General features: G+C 42.2%; 2 protein-coding genes across 2 annotated transcripts in view; one reads left to right on the top strand and one right to left on the bottom strand.

Annotated features, from left to right (window-relative positions):
• Positions 1–16,234, bottom strand: part of UBE2I (ubiquitin conjugating enzyme E2 I) — a 471,577-nt gene that overhangs the window by 291,355 nt on the left and 163,988 nt on the right. The gene's annotated exons all lie outside the window — the stretch shown is intronic.
• The window catches only part of LOC138177456 (tryptase alpha/beta-1-like), a 62,281-nt gene continuing 53,818 nt past the window's right edge, over positions 7,772–16,234 (top strand). The window contains exons 1-3 of the mRNA XM_069108655.1: positions 7,772–7,832; positions 8,541–8,703; positions 9,200–9,465. Coding sequence (XP_068964756.1) covers positions 7,772–7,832; positions 8,541–8,703; positions 9,200–9,465 — 490 coding nt within the window. The remainder of the gene's footprint in view (positions 7,833–8,540; positions 8,704–9,199; positions 9,466–16,234) is intronic.

Below are 16,234 nucleotides of genomic sequence, written 5' to 3'. Positions count from 1 at the left end.
ATCTTACTGGCTCAGAGGACAGCTGTCTATCCACTATATATTACTACCTCTCAACGTATAAACATCTAAAGCACTATTTACATCCTAGCTATATAATAATGATAAAAATGATGATGATGATTTAAAGAAGTTAGTCTCCCCTCTCCAAGGCTTTTGAACCCCTCTTGACTACCAGCTTCACTTGGGTCAAATTCTATCCCTCAACTTTTCTGTCATGGAATAAAAGCACCCAATATGCTAGTTGTGCAGAGGCAGTCAGGAAGTCACTGGAATTGTGACCCCAGTCCAACTAGGAGCCCATGTGACCTTCAACAGCTAGATCCTGTCTATCTGCCTCTTTGTAACCTTTGGCAAATTTCCCTGCATAGACCAGAGTAGGGTGAAGGTCTGGAGTGAGATAGAGGACTGGTCTGGAAAGGTCCTAAGACAGGGTCACGATTGTGTTTCCATGTTCTATCCTAGAGATGACTGTATTAATATTAAAAATTGTTTTTATTCTGACATTAACAAACAACAAATAAAATGGGCATTTCCTTATAGATAACAGATGAGAAAAAGAGCATGGTGCATGAAAATGCAAATCTTCATTATATGCAGTTTTCAGCTTCAATTCATAGCAGTTATACCATGTAAGGTGGTTCAGAGAGAAGATGGTCCACCTAAGGCAGGGATGTGAAGGAGGATAATTTGGTCTTTGGAAGTTCTGTTCTTATTTTTCAAGGGCCAAGTTCTTTGCCAAGGTTTCAGTACCCTGGGCCTTCTTTATATCCAAAGGCATCCTAAGCAACTTTGTTGGAAATAATCTGATACTAGCACCCTTCCTAGGGTGGTTTGTGGTCTTGCATACTTTATCCTGAAGTAGAGGTTCTTAACATGGCATCCATGAATGTAAAAAAAATATAACTATTTCAGCATAATTGGTTTCTTTTCTAACCTTATATATGCTATTTTATGCATTTAAAACATTGTTCTGAGAAGAGTTACGTAGAATTCTTCACAATGCCAAAGGGTCTACCATATAAAAATAATTACTAACTTGCACCTGAAAGGATGCAGGGTGGCAAAAATATTGGGAAGATTTGAGGGCCTGTGGAAGGGAATGTTTGTCCACCCAACTAACCTGTACTTTTCTGGCCGCATCTTTCCCTACTAGAGTCTGTGAAACCTCTGAATGTACTATGCCCATACATACTTACATACACACATGTGCATATATGTGTTTGCATATATACATATATGTATATATACTTAAAATTTGTATATATGTTTTTTTAAACAAACTTTGTGTAATAGTTTGGTTTTGCTCTCTTCTCTCTCTGTTTCTGTCTCTGTCTCTCTCTCCTCCTCCAACTCTCCCTCTCTTCCCCCTTCCTCCCTTTCCCTCTCCCTCTCCCTCTGTCTCTCCCTCTCACACAAGCCCCTTCTCTTTCACTCTCTCTTCTCCCTCCCTGATTACTCCCTGACCCAATATTGCAGTTCTTTTAATGTTTGTTGATTAAATTCACAATAAAAAAGATTGTCCCGCTCTATGGTGCTGCCTTCTCACTCAAAGCTGGGTTGCATGTGGCAACCTCTGATCCTTTCTCCAGCTACTTTCTAGAGATGGCTATTGGCTGAGACTGACTCTTTCCAGAGTTCTCTTCCCAGCTTGTTCATTGCTAGTGAAGCACCAGAGGGTAGCCAAGGGCAGGCCAAAGGCAAAGTGAGAATATTTTTGATCCATCATCATCATCATCATCATCATCATCATCATCATCATCATCAATCATCATCATCATCATCATCATCATCATCAATCATCATCATCATCATCATCATCATCAATCTTGCCTTCTCTGTCCCTCTGAGTCCTTCGGCTCCCCTGTCTGTCTTTATTCCCAGCTCCAAAATGACTGAGAACTATGTCATTGCCCTTCGGTGCCTTCTAATTAGCAACAACATTTTCAGATACTGAAAGTGCTTTGTTCATGCTCCCTGTGAGGTAGGTAGTATGAATATTATTTATCTTGATTTTATAGATGAGGAAACAGAAGCTCAAAGAGATCAGAATGACTTTCCTAGTAGTATCACATAAACAGTGCGTACCAGACTAAGACGTGACTTCAGGTTCGGTGACATTAAAGCTGCTTTCCTCCTAGGCCTCTGACCTTCTTGTCTTACTTTCCATTGACAGCTCCTTGAATCCTTAGGACCTGAAGATGCAGCTGGGGGAGCAGTTTCTCTCTACCATCTCCCTGCTCCCCATACCATCTCAAGCCCCATGATGGGTATGTACTCTACGCAGGGACCACAGACTGTTTTTTGATGCCTGAATTTTAGTCATTGACCTTGCTCTAACTTTATTCCTGGAGAAGGAAATGGCAAATTGCTCCAGTATCTATGGCAAGAAAAACTCAAATGGGGTCACAGAGTCAGACACAACTGAAAAGACTTAACAATAACCGACTTTATCCTGCCTACCAGTCAGCCCCTACCTGAGGCCGAGGTGCTGCTTCAGTAAATATGGGAAAATTTCCTTTTGTCTTTGACTCTTTTAGGTACATTTTTAGTCATGCTATAGTCAGGGTGAATAATTATGTATAATTTAGTTACTTTTGGAGCATAATTCTAAATTGTTTTCCAGAATGGTTAGAACAACTCATAGTTCCATTAATGGTACTTTAGTGTTTCTGTCTTCCCAGTTCACTCCATTATTTACCACTTTCACCTTTTTCCATCTTTGTTAATCTGATGGGCACAAGGTGGTACCATAGAGTTGTTTTAATTTACATTTCTCTCACCGTTAATTTTTTGGAGCAGTCTTTCATGAAGTGGTTGATAGCTTTCATTTCTTCTTCTTAAAACTGCCCAAATGTATCCTTTGACCAGTTACCTACTGGTGAATAGCACTTGTTTATAAGGAATTTGCATATGTATTTTGGATGATCGACTTTTATCAGAGATAGCTATAACAAAAGTTTTTTCTACCCTAAATTAACTACTTCTCATCCAATTCTAGTTGCATTGTTATCGTTCATGAAACAACTTTCCAACTTAGTGTAATGAAAATTGTCCATTTTATCTTTTTTTATCACCTTATTTACTTAATATTTCTTCCCCTAACCACAGGTGATTAAAGTACTCCTTTCTACTCACCTTTAATTTTTAGTGATATGATCTTTTATATTCAGGTTATATGTAGATTTGGAACTTTTTGTGGTTTATGCTCTAAGATAGTGATCTAAATCTAATTTCTGCCAGGCTGCTTTTCAATTTCCCCAGTAGTTTTTGTTGAGTAGGGATACCCTTAACGCAATAGTTGGCATCCTAAAATCTTATGTGCTTCTGGATTTTGCTCACCTAGTCTGTTCTATTAACTTTTCTATTTCTTAACCAGTACCAAATGATTTTTGGTGGTTGCTGTTTAGTAGGACATCTTGGGTGATTTTGCCTGGTAGAGTAGGATTAGGGGAAAGCCCTTTCCAGACATAATGAATAGGAACTGTTTTTTGCCTTTCTTTGTAACCTTGGGCTCAGCACAGGTTGCTAACTGTTGCCTCTTTGTTCCTGCACTAAAATGTTCACTCTTCCCTCAGATAGTGTATCATTGGGAGAGTGTGCTCCAGATTCATGGAGAAAATTTATATTACTACTTTTTTATTTTGAAATTTCATTAAATGCCTTTGGTTTGGATGACTTGCATCTATGTCCTTTAGCTTACTGTTAAAAGTTTGTGCCCATGCAAGACACATATGTATACATGGAGTGTCTAAATATAAGGACACATATCTCTCAAGGAGGAATAGAGAGATAATGACCTGATGTCTGAGCTAGCACAACAGCTGAAGGGAGGGGCAGGCAGAGCTCAGAGCCTCATGGGAGGTTCAGTTATTCATGTTCTTTTCTTCAATCTCTGAGACTAGAATTTTCCATCATGAGTCTTTTGGAATTGTCTTAGTTCATTGCATTGCTGAGAAGAGCTAGGTATATCAATGTTGGCCATTGTACAATGTTGCTGTTACTGTGTATCATGTTTGTCTGGTTCTGCTCACTTCACTCAGCATCAGTTCATGCAAGTCTTTTCAGGTTTTTCTGAAGTCAGCCTGCTCATAATTACTTACGGAACAATAGTGTTCCATAATATTCATATACCACGATTTGTTCAGCCATTCTCCAATTGATGGACATCTCCTCAATTTCCAATTCTTGGCCACTACAAAGAGCTGCTATCAATATTTTTGTACATGTGGGTCCTTTTCTGATTTTTATAATCTCTTCTGGAAACAGACCTATAAGTGGTTTTGCTGGAACAAACATTTGAATATTTGTAAGAGGGCACTATGCTAGGCTCTGGGAAAGACATCAAGTTCAGGTAAAATACAGCCCCTGTCTTTGTGGTACTTACTAAGTAAAGAATTCAGACTCCAAAAAAGGTAACTATATTAGAAATTATTGCTGTCCAGTTGTTTCAGTCACACCCAACTCTGTGTGACCCCATTTGGGATTTTCTTGGCAAAGATACTGGAGTGGTTTGCCATTTCCTTCTCCAGCTCATTTTACAGATGAGGAAACTGAGGCAAACAAAGCTAAATTGCTTGCCCAAGGTCACATAGTAAGTGTCTGAGGCTGGATCTGAACAAATGAAGATGAGTCTTCCTGACTCCAGGCCCTGCACTCTATCCACTTGCCAACCACATGGCCCTGGGCATCCAGCCTGAATCTGTATCTTTATAATTTCTCAAAATTAGTACTCCCCATTTCCTTCTGATTTATCCTCATATGGTGTAGAGTTCAGGCCCTTCATGTTCCTTGCTCTTGTCCTTTGGGTACTCTTCTATCAATGTACTTCTTAAACTGTAGTGCTCCAAACCGGTTATCATTCTCCGGATGTAATCTGATGAGGGCAGAGTTCAGATCAATAAGCCAAGACCACAAAACTTCATTACATGCATGCCATGTACCAGAGACTGTCCTATGCACTAGAGGTACAAGTAGAAGCAATAACAATCTCTGCTCTTGAGAAACGTATATTCTAATCGTGGAAGACAGCAGAGAAAACAAAGATTTGGTGTAGTTTTAAGCTGTTAAAGCTTTAATGCAGTCAGTCTTTTCCATTCTCAATGCTTCCAGCTTAAAATCCTTTAGACTGTATTTCCAAGACATCCCACAAAACTCCTATGTATCGATCGTTATGTGTTAGGTGCAAGAATACATTGTTGCATGCATAGCAGCAGATATTGCCATGCAACATTTTCAGGGATGAGACATCTTCCTTCCCTCCAGCCAAAGGGAGGGTGTCAATAAGGGGCTATTTATTAGGTGTCTGGTATGTTGCATGCACTGTGCTAAGTGCCCTGGATGCCCATGGAGAAAGGTGATAGAAGGAATAATAACCCACAATTAAGGATTCTCTTTTCACCTCAAAAATAGGAGACAGCAGCCCTAGGAAAATGCACAGAGATGAACCTTTTCTTCAAAACACTTTGTTCCAGAAAACCTAGAGGCCCTTGAGTAAAAGGTCAGGGGCTGGAGCTGCCAGCCCTTCTCAGGCCCTGTTAATGAGGTAAGAATGGAGTTCAGTCTGGTCCCATCACCCAGGCACTGGGCAGGAGGCTAATTCCTACTGCAGTTAAATTCTCCTAACACATTCCAGCCATGAACACAAATCCTTGTACACAGTAACAGCAATTTTGTACAACGAATAATTGTGAATAACTTAGATATTCTCAGCATTACAATGATCCAAGACATCCCCAAAGGACTTATGAAAAATGCTATCCACTTTCAGAGAAAGAACTGATGGAGTCTGAATGCAGACTGAAACATATTATTTTTCACTTTTTTTTGTTTGAGTTTTCTTCCACAAATATGGAAATGTTTCACATGACTGTACGTGTATAATGTATATCAGTGTCTTAGGGAGTGTGGAGAGGGGGATGAAGGGATAGAATTTGTAACTCAAAACTTAAAAAATGAATGCTAAACTTTATTTTTACATGTAATTGGTGAAAAAGAAAATATGAAATGTCAAGAAAAAGCCAAGAAGAACCTCAGCACCTTGGGGGGAATTAGACTGGTGAACTAGGAAAGGACATGGGAAAGAGATACATGGCATGGGCTGGCACGACTGCGTTATGATGCATTCTTGGAATGAAAGAATAAGTAAAGGGTGGGTAGGTGGCACAGTGAGTAAAGCGCTGGCCCTGGAGTCAGGAGTCAGAGGATTGGAGTTCGGTTCTGGCCTCAGACACTTAACACCCCCCACCCCCCCCACACAAACTAGCCGTGTAACCTTGGGCAAGTTACTTAACCCCAATTGCCCTCCAAAAGGCAAAAAAAAAAAGAAGAAAGAATAAATGAACGAAGAAGGATTTCTTAAGGAGTTACTGTGTGTTGGGTATTTCGGGAATGAACTTCAGTTAGCACACCCTGGTGGGCAAGTATGCAAAAAAGACTTGGCTAGACAGACTATATTTTCTTTTTAAGGGTTCATAAAAGAGTGGATGAGAAGAATGATGGGCTAAAATATGGCTGGAGGGATTTCACAGGCTGTTTTCAATTTTGGTCACTGTGGATAGGTCAATTTATATCTCTGGGGCTCAGTTTTCTATTCTGTAAAATGAAGAGTTTGGGTATGGAGGCAGCCAGGTACACTGGAGACAGTGCATAGAATCACAGGCCCCGAGTTCAGATCCTGACCTGTGAAATAGGTGGGCTACCTTCTGTCTCAGGGCCCCTATTCCCTCCTTTGTAAAATGAGACTGGTATGAATGAACTCTCAGGTCCTTTTCAACTCTAAATTCTGAAATTGTATGATCCTATTATTTCATTTGCTCACTCATTTAATCATTCATTTGATACTTATTATATTAGTGTTTGTTTTGGGCGGACAACAAAGTATGTGATGGTAACTGGGAAATATCCAAAGCCCAAGTTAAGAGAAGGCTGCTGTCCTCGTGGAGTTCATAATCTAGGTAGGGGACTAAGACACAAACAGAGATATCTACTTAAAACATGACCTGAATTTATGAATTGTTCCCTAGGGAACTGCAAGTGAGTCAACACCCCATATCAGCATAGATTGGTACCTGCTCTGTAACTTGTGGTTTTGGAGAAAGCCTAGGACACTGAACTGAGATTAAATAATTCCTGGAGTATCCTGCATTGAATATGAGTCAAATGTGGGTCTTGAAATCAGGCCTTCTAGATTCCAAGGCCAACTGTCTATCCAATATGCTGCACTTTTCAAAGATACCTAGACTGACTATAAGTGCTGTAATAAGTACTTTGAGAGAAGAAAGCAACATAGAGCAGGGAAGAACATTTAGGAAGTCCTAAATGCCTTTGGTCTAGTTATGATTGTTGCCAGAGGCCAACACTTTGAAGCATCCAGAAAATGGGGAAGAGGGTCTGAGGAGCAGGAAGGGGGTGGGAATGGAACAGGAGAAGATGGGAAGACAAGAATCTGACTGGACGTTAACCTGTATGTGTCCCACATCCACTTGTTCCACCACCCTACCTCTTTCTCCAAGTGGGCTGGTGCACCTGTGGGCAATTTCTCTCTCTCTTTCTTTTTTAAACTTCCGGTCATGGGTGTATAAGTAGGGTGCTGACCAAGGGGGAAGCACTGAGCTGGAGAAGCTGGCCAAAGTAAGGATCCTGCTCCTTTCCGAGACCCTGGCTACCCAGCCCGGGTTCAGTAGGATAGAGATATTGGGCTGAAGGACCTTGGCCCACCTCAGACTCCATCAATCAGGGTCCTTCTCTCCCAACCCGAGTTCTCTCACTACAGATGATTTGCCTGCTACTTTTGACCCTTCCCCTCCTGGGAAACTCAGTTCCTGTGATTCAAGGTGAGTTATAGCCCCATCGAAGCATTGCCTGTACCCCGGAATTGCTATTTCCTGTGCTCAGTGGCCTCATGGGGAGTATTTCCTGGGAGCCAGGAGATAATGGTTCAGATCTTTCCTAGAGACAGGGTAGTTTGCTTAGGGCAGAGCTAGTTGCTAAGTGACTGGACCTTTGAGTTCTTCCTGTGTGATCGTGAGCTCATTCCAAGTCGGGATAGTTTCATTCTTTGCCCTTGTATTCTAAGTACATGGCACACTGTGCCAGGTATATAGTGGGTGCTTGATAAATACTTCTTGAATGATTGGCAGAAAGTTGTAGTGGAGAGTACTGGCCTTTGGGTAAGGAAAAACCTAAATTCAATCTTGTTTCTGTTTCTGATACCCATTCTGAGCCTTTGTATCCTCATCTATAAAATGCTAATACCTGTAATATTTCCTCAGAGTTGTTGTAAGGATCAGATGAGATCATCAATGGATAGAGCTCAAGGAAAGGGCAATTTAAAGGATTAAAATACTGTAGAAAGTTCAGCTACTGTTATTTTGTCTACTGGGAGATGGGTGAGGATAACTCATCTGCCAACCAACCCATGGCAGAGCATCTCAGGGCCAGGAGTGATCACTGGAAATGTATGAGGTCCTGCAATGAGAACTAGGTGCCAGGATTCACAACACTGATGGATATTCTTGCAAATCACCCATTTCCCTATCCAGGCAAGAAGGGGGCGAAGATTGTTGGGGGTAATGAAGCCAAGGAGGGAGAATGGCCGTGGCAGGTCAGTCTGAGGGCCAAGTTTGGTGGTTACTGGATACATATATGTGGAGGCTCTCTCATCCACCCCAGTTGGATCCTGACTGCTGCCCACTGTGTTGAAAGGTGAGTCATCTTTTTCCCTCTCAGAGTGGTGCAAGGACATATGAATTGGGGGGTGGGACAGAGAGAGCCTGGGGACTGAGAGATAGGAGAACTGGATTGTAGTTCAGACTCTGCCACATATTAACTCACTGTATGAACTTGGACAAGTCTCTTTCCCTCTCTGGGCCTCAGTTTTCTAAAATGGGGATACCAGTCTTTACCCTGATTTCCTCAGTTGGGTATTGGATGAAAAATCCTTTTCTCATCTGCAAAGTGCTGTATGGTACTGTTAGTATTATTAGATGGGAAATCCAGGGGAAAGAGAAGGTGAGTTGACAGAAGGAGTGTTAGAGAGCTTCCCTGTTTTATGGTAGTGGAGGGCTATTGGGGTTCCAGGAAGGTCCAAATGCCGAGATCCATGGTTGAGAGCTAGAGGACACAGATGGACACAGTTGGGTCTCAGGATTCTTGGGTCATTTAGCTCCTCTGAGAAATAGTCTTCTCCCTCTTCCTCCAGTGCTCAAATGGATACCTCAAGGTACATGATCCAACTGAGGCAACAGAATCTATATGAAGATGATGAGCTGGTGCCCCTGGAAAAGATTATCATCCATCCTGAATATGATCATTACATGGCAGGTTCTGACCTTGCCTTGCTAAAGCTCCAGTGCCCTGTACAGCTGACCAACACCATCCAAACCATCACGCTCCCTGAAGTCTCCCAGATTTTCACCCCAGACATGGAATGCTGGGTCACTGGTTGGGGGAACATTAAAACTGGAGGTGAGCACTGCAGGGGAAGGTGGTATCCTGGGATTTCCCAGGATTGGTACCAAGCTAGGATCAAGGCCCAGACTAGACATTCCAAGGACTGTGGTGAGGATAGCAGAAAAGGTTGTAGAGATGACATTTCCCTTGTTTCTTTATTAATGAAAATTTTTTTGATGAGTCTTGGTTCTCTGCTATACAGAGCAATGATGCTATACACAGCAAATCCCCTGTGGCTTTGAGCTCAGCCTCATGGGTGCTAGGTCTAAAGTCATTGCTAAAGGCTGTAGTAGAAAGAGCACTAGATATGGAATCAGAGGACCTGGGTTCCAAACTTGGCTGCTTTCTCTTGTCGATTTCCTGTGTGCTGTTTTCCCTCTTTGGGTCTCAGTTTCCCTGTCTGTCAAATGAAGGGTTTGAACTTCTGATCTGTGAAATAACTCTTAACTCTAAATGACTACCTTGTCCTAACTGATAGTCCATCTCTGACTATGGTTCTCTGAGGACCCTGGTGTCCAAGTATCAGTTTCCCCCAGAGCACAGGTCTTAGCCTCCAAGACTCTTCTGTACCCTGGTTTATAGACCCATAGTCTCACAAGTGGACACTGTGCCCAGAAGTATCCTGCCCTCTGCTCTAAACTAGCAGTAATTCTTCATGATCTCTTCTCTCTTTAGTGGATCTGCCCCCTCCCTTCACCCTGAGGAAGGTGAAGGTCCCTGTGATGGATGCCCTAACCTGTGACCAGGAATACCATCAGGATTCCCCCATTCCTGAATCTATGAGAATTGTCTTTGATACCATGATCTGCGCTGGTCAAGCTGGTAGGGGCACCTGCCAGGTGAGAGGCTCTCTGCGTTTGCTCCTCTGTCTGGTCCTTCCCCTACCTCTAGTTTGAACTTCGGAGCCCTGCCCTGTTGTACATTCTCTGTCCCTTGAGCCATCCTAACAGGCTCTCTCTTGTCTTCCAGGGTGACTCTGGGGGAGCCCTGGTCTGTAAGGTGCAGAAATCCTGGCTCCAGGCTGGAATAGTGAGTTGGGGAGGCATTTGTGGTGGCCCTCATAGACCTGGAGTCTTCACTCTTGTAACAGCCTTTGTGGATTGGATCAATCAGCACATCCAATGATTCTGGCCCAGTTTCTCCTTGTCTTCCTTCATCACATCATCTCCTTAATGATTCCAGCCTGCACTTCTGCTGGGAAACCCATGCAACTGTTCCTCAGTCCTCCCCATCAGACTGGACTCATGCTGCCTTCTTCAAATGCCTCCTTCCCTGAAGCATCTCTCCTTCTCTGCCACCCTGAGTCCCCTAGAAGCTCCTCGGTACAGAGCAAAGAGCCCTGGACTAGGAGTCAGGACACCTGGCTTCTAGATTTCTGCTCTATCATTGGCTCACTGTGTGACCTTGGTCGAGTCCCTTCCTCTCTGTGAGTTTCAGTTTCCCCCTTTGTAAATTATTATATATATTGGGGGTGAACCTCTTCTGATTTACAATGTTCCATGGTTTATCTCTGTGTGAACACTTGGATTATTTCAGGAGACGATGAGTGAAGCAAAAAAGGAGAGAGGCAAAGAGGCTGGTTTACATGGCATTGCTTCTATCTTATTAAACTGCTTGTATCTCTTACTGTGGAATAAGTGTTTTCTTTGGGTTGGTTCTGGCCAAGGGACTGGGTATACTCCTCTTCCTTTTCGTTCTCCTCCTTAAAAATAAAAAAAAAGATAAAAAAGAAACTTTTAAGAAATTTAAAAATAATAGAAAAGCAAAAGAAAAATAATTAAAAAATAAAAATTATGGAAGAAACAAGAAACTACTAGGACCATTGCAAAGACCTTACAGGAAAGTAGCATTTTAGGTTCATATAAAATAAGAAATTTTCTATAATTTAGTGCTTCCCATCAGTAGGATGGATTGCTTCTCGAGGTCATGATTCTCACCCCACTCTTCTCACCTTTGGGGGAGGGTCTTTCAGCAGAGGCTGAATGATCTCTTTTTTATGGGTGCTATAGAAGGGATTACTGCTCCAGGTAGTGGTTGGATTAGATGACCTGGATTAGAGGTTGGATTAGAGGTCCCTTCTACATTTGAGATTTTATGATTCTATGGTGTCTTTTTCTTAACATGGATTATAAATTCAGTAGAGATAACATGGGCAACTTGCTGGTGAAGCGGACAGAGTACTGAGTTTGGAATCATAAAGACTCATCTTCACAAGTTCAAATATGGCCTCAGATATTTATTAGCTGTGTGACCCTGGGCAAGTCACTTAACCCAATTTGCCTCAGTTCCTCATCTGTAAAAGGAGTTAAAGAAGGAAATGACAAACTACTCTAGTATTTTTCAAAGTAAATCCCAATATAGGGTTTTGAAGAGTCGGATATGACTGAAATAATTCAACAACAAGAAATGGCATGGTACATGGTACACAAATTCTGCTGCAGTCCAGTCCTCTGTAGGTAGGTCCTCTGAACAAAGAACCCTCTGCACCTAAACCCCTACATGTCCTGTCTTCTTCAGCAAAACGTTTTCAACACAAATCTACTGTCATCAAAGACCTTTGAACATACTCCCTTTAGGTAAACTATGTGGGTATAACACCTACTGCAGGGAAATGCTGACAATTTTACTTTTGTTACTTACTTGCATAAGATCATAGCCAAAGCTGGTCTATTCTTTTAGAGGATCCCACAGGCTGAGGGTTAGAGTCAAGCACAGTGGGAATTTGTGACACTGTGAGGAACTGCCATAACAGATCACAAACCTTATCTCTTCACCTCTGCTGGAAGCAACTCTGAATTCCAGGATTCCACATTCTTTGGTCACCTTGCTCCTCTCTTATCTTCTCCCTTCTGTATAAACCCTGCTATCAGCCTGTTCTCATCAGGTCTCCCAGGAAACCCCATAATTGCCAGATCCTGCAGGGCTATGTGTATGACTATTGTAGAACAGGTGGTGATGGTGAGGATTATATTTTATAAAGGTGAGACCCAGGAGGGATGGTTCTCCCTTCCACTCTCCACCTACCTCCTCCCATGTTGACCAGCTTTATGAAATGCACATGCTCAGATCATCTCTGATGCTACTCTTCCATAGGAAAGATGTTTGGGAGTCTGCATCTGGCTTAGTGATGAGGAATAATGGAAATGCCTTGGAGAGTGTTCGGAGAATTAGTAAACAATGTGTAACTGGTTCCAGTCTGTCTACCACACAGTGAATAGGAAACTCTTTAAATGTATCTGAAACAAAGAGCTTCCATGTAGCTAGCCAGAAGAATCCATGTACAGATGATTTATGATTTTACTAGAAAGTAAGTATCTTAGTCTGTCCCATTTGGACGGGTAGAATCCAAGGTCTCTGTGAACATTCCATATATCCACTAAATTTGGAATTTCACCACTGGAATTCACTTTTTGTAAAAAATCCATTGCTTTCTGTGTGAATGTCACCATTTTCTCTATTTCCTGGAATGGGAGGGTCAGGAAGAGGATATCAGTCAATTGTTCTGGAGCTGGTAAATTTCTTACCTGACTCTGGCAGCTGGCATAGAACAATGACAGGAGAGAAGCCCTCAGAGAAAGGTAGGAAGAATTAGGAACAGACTGGTTTTCACTTTCCATGGCCATATTTTTTTTCTTAATACACTGGGATTTGAGTCTAACTTGGATTTGAGCAGATGGTATCTGTGGGTCTTTATTCTGTTTTCTTTCAGAATAATTAGTCTGAGAGATAAGGGGACAATATGTAGAATAGGACCAAGCCTTGTTTGAGAAGGAAATGGGGAATCCTTTCTTCCCTAGATGCCCCAGCAAGACTGAGAAGTGACTTCCCTATTGAATAGCCCTGAAATGAATCACAGTGACTAGTCCATCTGTTTTTGTCTCTGACTATCTTAGTCTCTGCCTGTCCTTTCTAATATAACACTATCTAATGTCCTCGATAGATTAATATTCTCATTATCAGAGAGGGCATTGAGGGTCTGGATGAGAGGAAAAGTAGAATTTACAAAGGACTTTTCCATTCCACAGCACCTTTGATATTCCCAATACCTCCATCCTGGAGGAAGGGCAGAGATGGCTTTTGGCCTTGGACAGGTCCTACTTCATTTTGGGCCTTCATTTAATTCTGTGTCAAATGCTGGGAGTTGAACTAGATAACCTTTAAGGCATCTTTCAGCATGAATTTTATGTGATTCTCTTAATAGTTTGGAAAAGTGAGAGTCAGATTGGCAGAGATGTGACCAAAGTGCCATGGTTCATTCCTGGCAGCATAAAGATTAGAAAACACATCTCAATTCCCCGGTTAGTACTCATTCTTCTGTGCCATTCTAATGGGAGCAATTTCCTCTGGATGAGGTGTGAAGCTGCACTTCACCAGCAAGTTGCCCATGTTATCTCTACTGAATTTATTATCCATGTTAAGAAAAAGACACCATAGGGAGTAGAAGCACGACCTCCGCTGGGCTCCGGCTTCCACCTTCCACCTTCCCCAATGCATGTAAAAGGGGACTCTAAACAAACTTTGGAGCTGCAGAACCCACAAAATGACACAGAGAAGCTTACCTCCTGTTGAGGATAGTCCAGCAGGCTGGCAGGAATCTGCCAGAGCAATGCTCTGGGAGCACAGTGCTCTGGGAGCCAAGCCCAGCCCCACCCTGAGGCTTTAGCCCCAGGGCAGGCTAGAGGGACTCCAGATCAGCAGCAGCTGTGTCCATTTCCAGATTTATCAACACATAGATGGGAAGGACAAAGTGAGAGGTCAGTGCAGTCTGGACTTTGGGACCCAGTAAGTGGGAGTGAGTGGCTTTTGCCCCCAGGGTGAGAAGCCGCTGAGACACCAGCACAGCCAGACAGAGCTATGTGGCAGCTTCAGCTCCTGGCCTGCAGAGTGTAGGGGGACCAAGCACCAGTCTGAGGGGTAATCGCTCTTGCTTTAACCTGCTTGGATCTGGATTGCAGTCTAGGGTGGAGGTCCTGGGGTGTATGTCCAGCTTTCCAGAGCATGTGGAGACCTCAGAGAAGGCACCCATCTAATACCTCCGGCAGCTGAGAAAACCTCAGCGTTTGGGACAAAAGCTCCCCTGTCTGGTGTCAGAGTCCTACTGTGGCAAAAAGCCTAGGGGTCAAGTGACTGAGGGGAGACATGACCAGGCAAAGGAAACAAAGCAGACAGAAGATTCCAACATTAGACTCCTATTTTGGGGACAAAAAGGATCAAAGCATGGAATAGGAGGAAGACAGTGAAGTCAGAACTCCTGCACCAAAAGCTTCAAAGGAAAATACAAGCTGGTTACAGGCCATAGAGGACCTTAAGAAGCAGATAAGGGAAGTGGAGAAAAAATTGGGAAAAGAAATGAAAACGATGCAAGAAAATTACAAAATGGGAGTCAACAGCCTGACTGAAGAAAATAACACCTTAAAAAACAGACTAACTCAAATGGCAAAGGAGACTCAAAAAGGCAATGAGGAGAAGAATGCCTTAAAAAGCCAAATTTGACAGATGGAAAAAGAATCTCAAAAGCTCACTGAAGAGAATAATTGCTTCAGAATTAGATTGGAGCAAATGGAAGCTAATGACTTTATGAGAAATCAAAATGCTGTTAAACAGATCCAAACAAATGAAAGAATAGAAGGCAATGTGAAACATCTCAAGGGAAAAACCACTGATTTGGGAAATAGATCCAGAAGAGATAATTTAAAAATTATTGGACTACCTGAAAGCCATGATCAAAGTAAGAACCTAGAAATCATCCTCCAGAAAGTTCTTAAAGAAAACTTCCCTGATGTTTTAGAACCAGAAGGCAAAATAGAGGTTGAAAGAATCCACCAATCTCCTCCTGAAAAATATCCCAAAAAGAAAACTCCTAGGAATATTATAGCCAGGTTTCAGAATTCCCAGATCAAGGAGAGAATATTACAAGCAGCCAGGAAGAAACAATTTGAATATTGTGGAAACACAATCAGGATAACCCAGGATCTGGCAGCCTCTACACTGAGGGATCAAAGGGCTTGGGATATGATATTCCAGAGGTAAAAGGAGCTGGGATTAAAACCAAGAGTCACCTACCCAGCAAAACTGTGTATCATGTTTCAGGGGAAAATATGGTCATTCAGTGGACTAGACTTTCAAACATTCTTGATGAAAAAACCAGAGTTGAATAGAAAATTTGACATTCAGATACAAGAAGCAAGAGAATCATGAGATGGTAAACATGGAAAAGAAATCATAAGGAACTTATCAAAGTTGAACTATTAACATTCCTACATGGAAAAACAATAATTGTAAGTGATGAAACTTTTCTCAGTATGAAAATAGTTGAAGGGAATAGAAATATATACATGTCTATATATAAGGGTATATGGGCATATGAATACATATGTGAATGTGTGTATATATGTTTACAGGTATACATAGAGGGCACAGAACCAATTTAACAAGAAGGGATGTTACTTAAAATGTGAAATTAAGAGGTGGAATATAATGAGAGGAGATGGGGAGAGACAGAATGGGGTAAACTATCTCATATAGAAGAGGCAAGGGAAAATGGTTACAATGGAGGGAAAGAATAGGAAGGCAAAAGGGAATGGGTAAACCCTATTACCATTGAATTTGACTTGGGGAGAGAATGAAATACACACTAAATAGGGTATCTCACCCTACAGGAGAGTAGGGGGAAGGGGATGAGAGGGGGTATGATGGAAGGGAGGGCAGGCTGGGGGGGAGGGAAGTTGGAAGCACCCACTTTTGAAAAGGGAGGGGATCAAAGTAGAGAATAGAACAAGTGGGA

The sequence above is a fragment of the Petaurus breviceps genome, unplaced genomic scaffold (assembly GCF_028583685.1).
Source record: "Petaurus breviceps papuanus isolate PSGF00001 unplaced genomic scaffold, PetGlider_PUasm1.0 138, whole genome shotgun sequence".
NCBI classification, from domain to species: Eukaryota; Metazoa; Chordata; class Mammalia; order Diprotodontia; family Petauridae; genus Petaurus; species Petaurus breviceps.
Note: the sequence above shows the minus strand (reverse complement) of the source record. Positions and strands in the feature narration are given on the sequence as shown.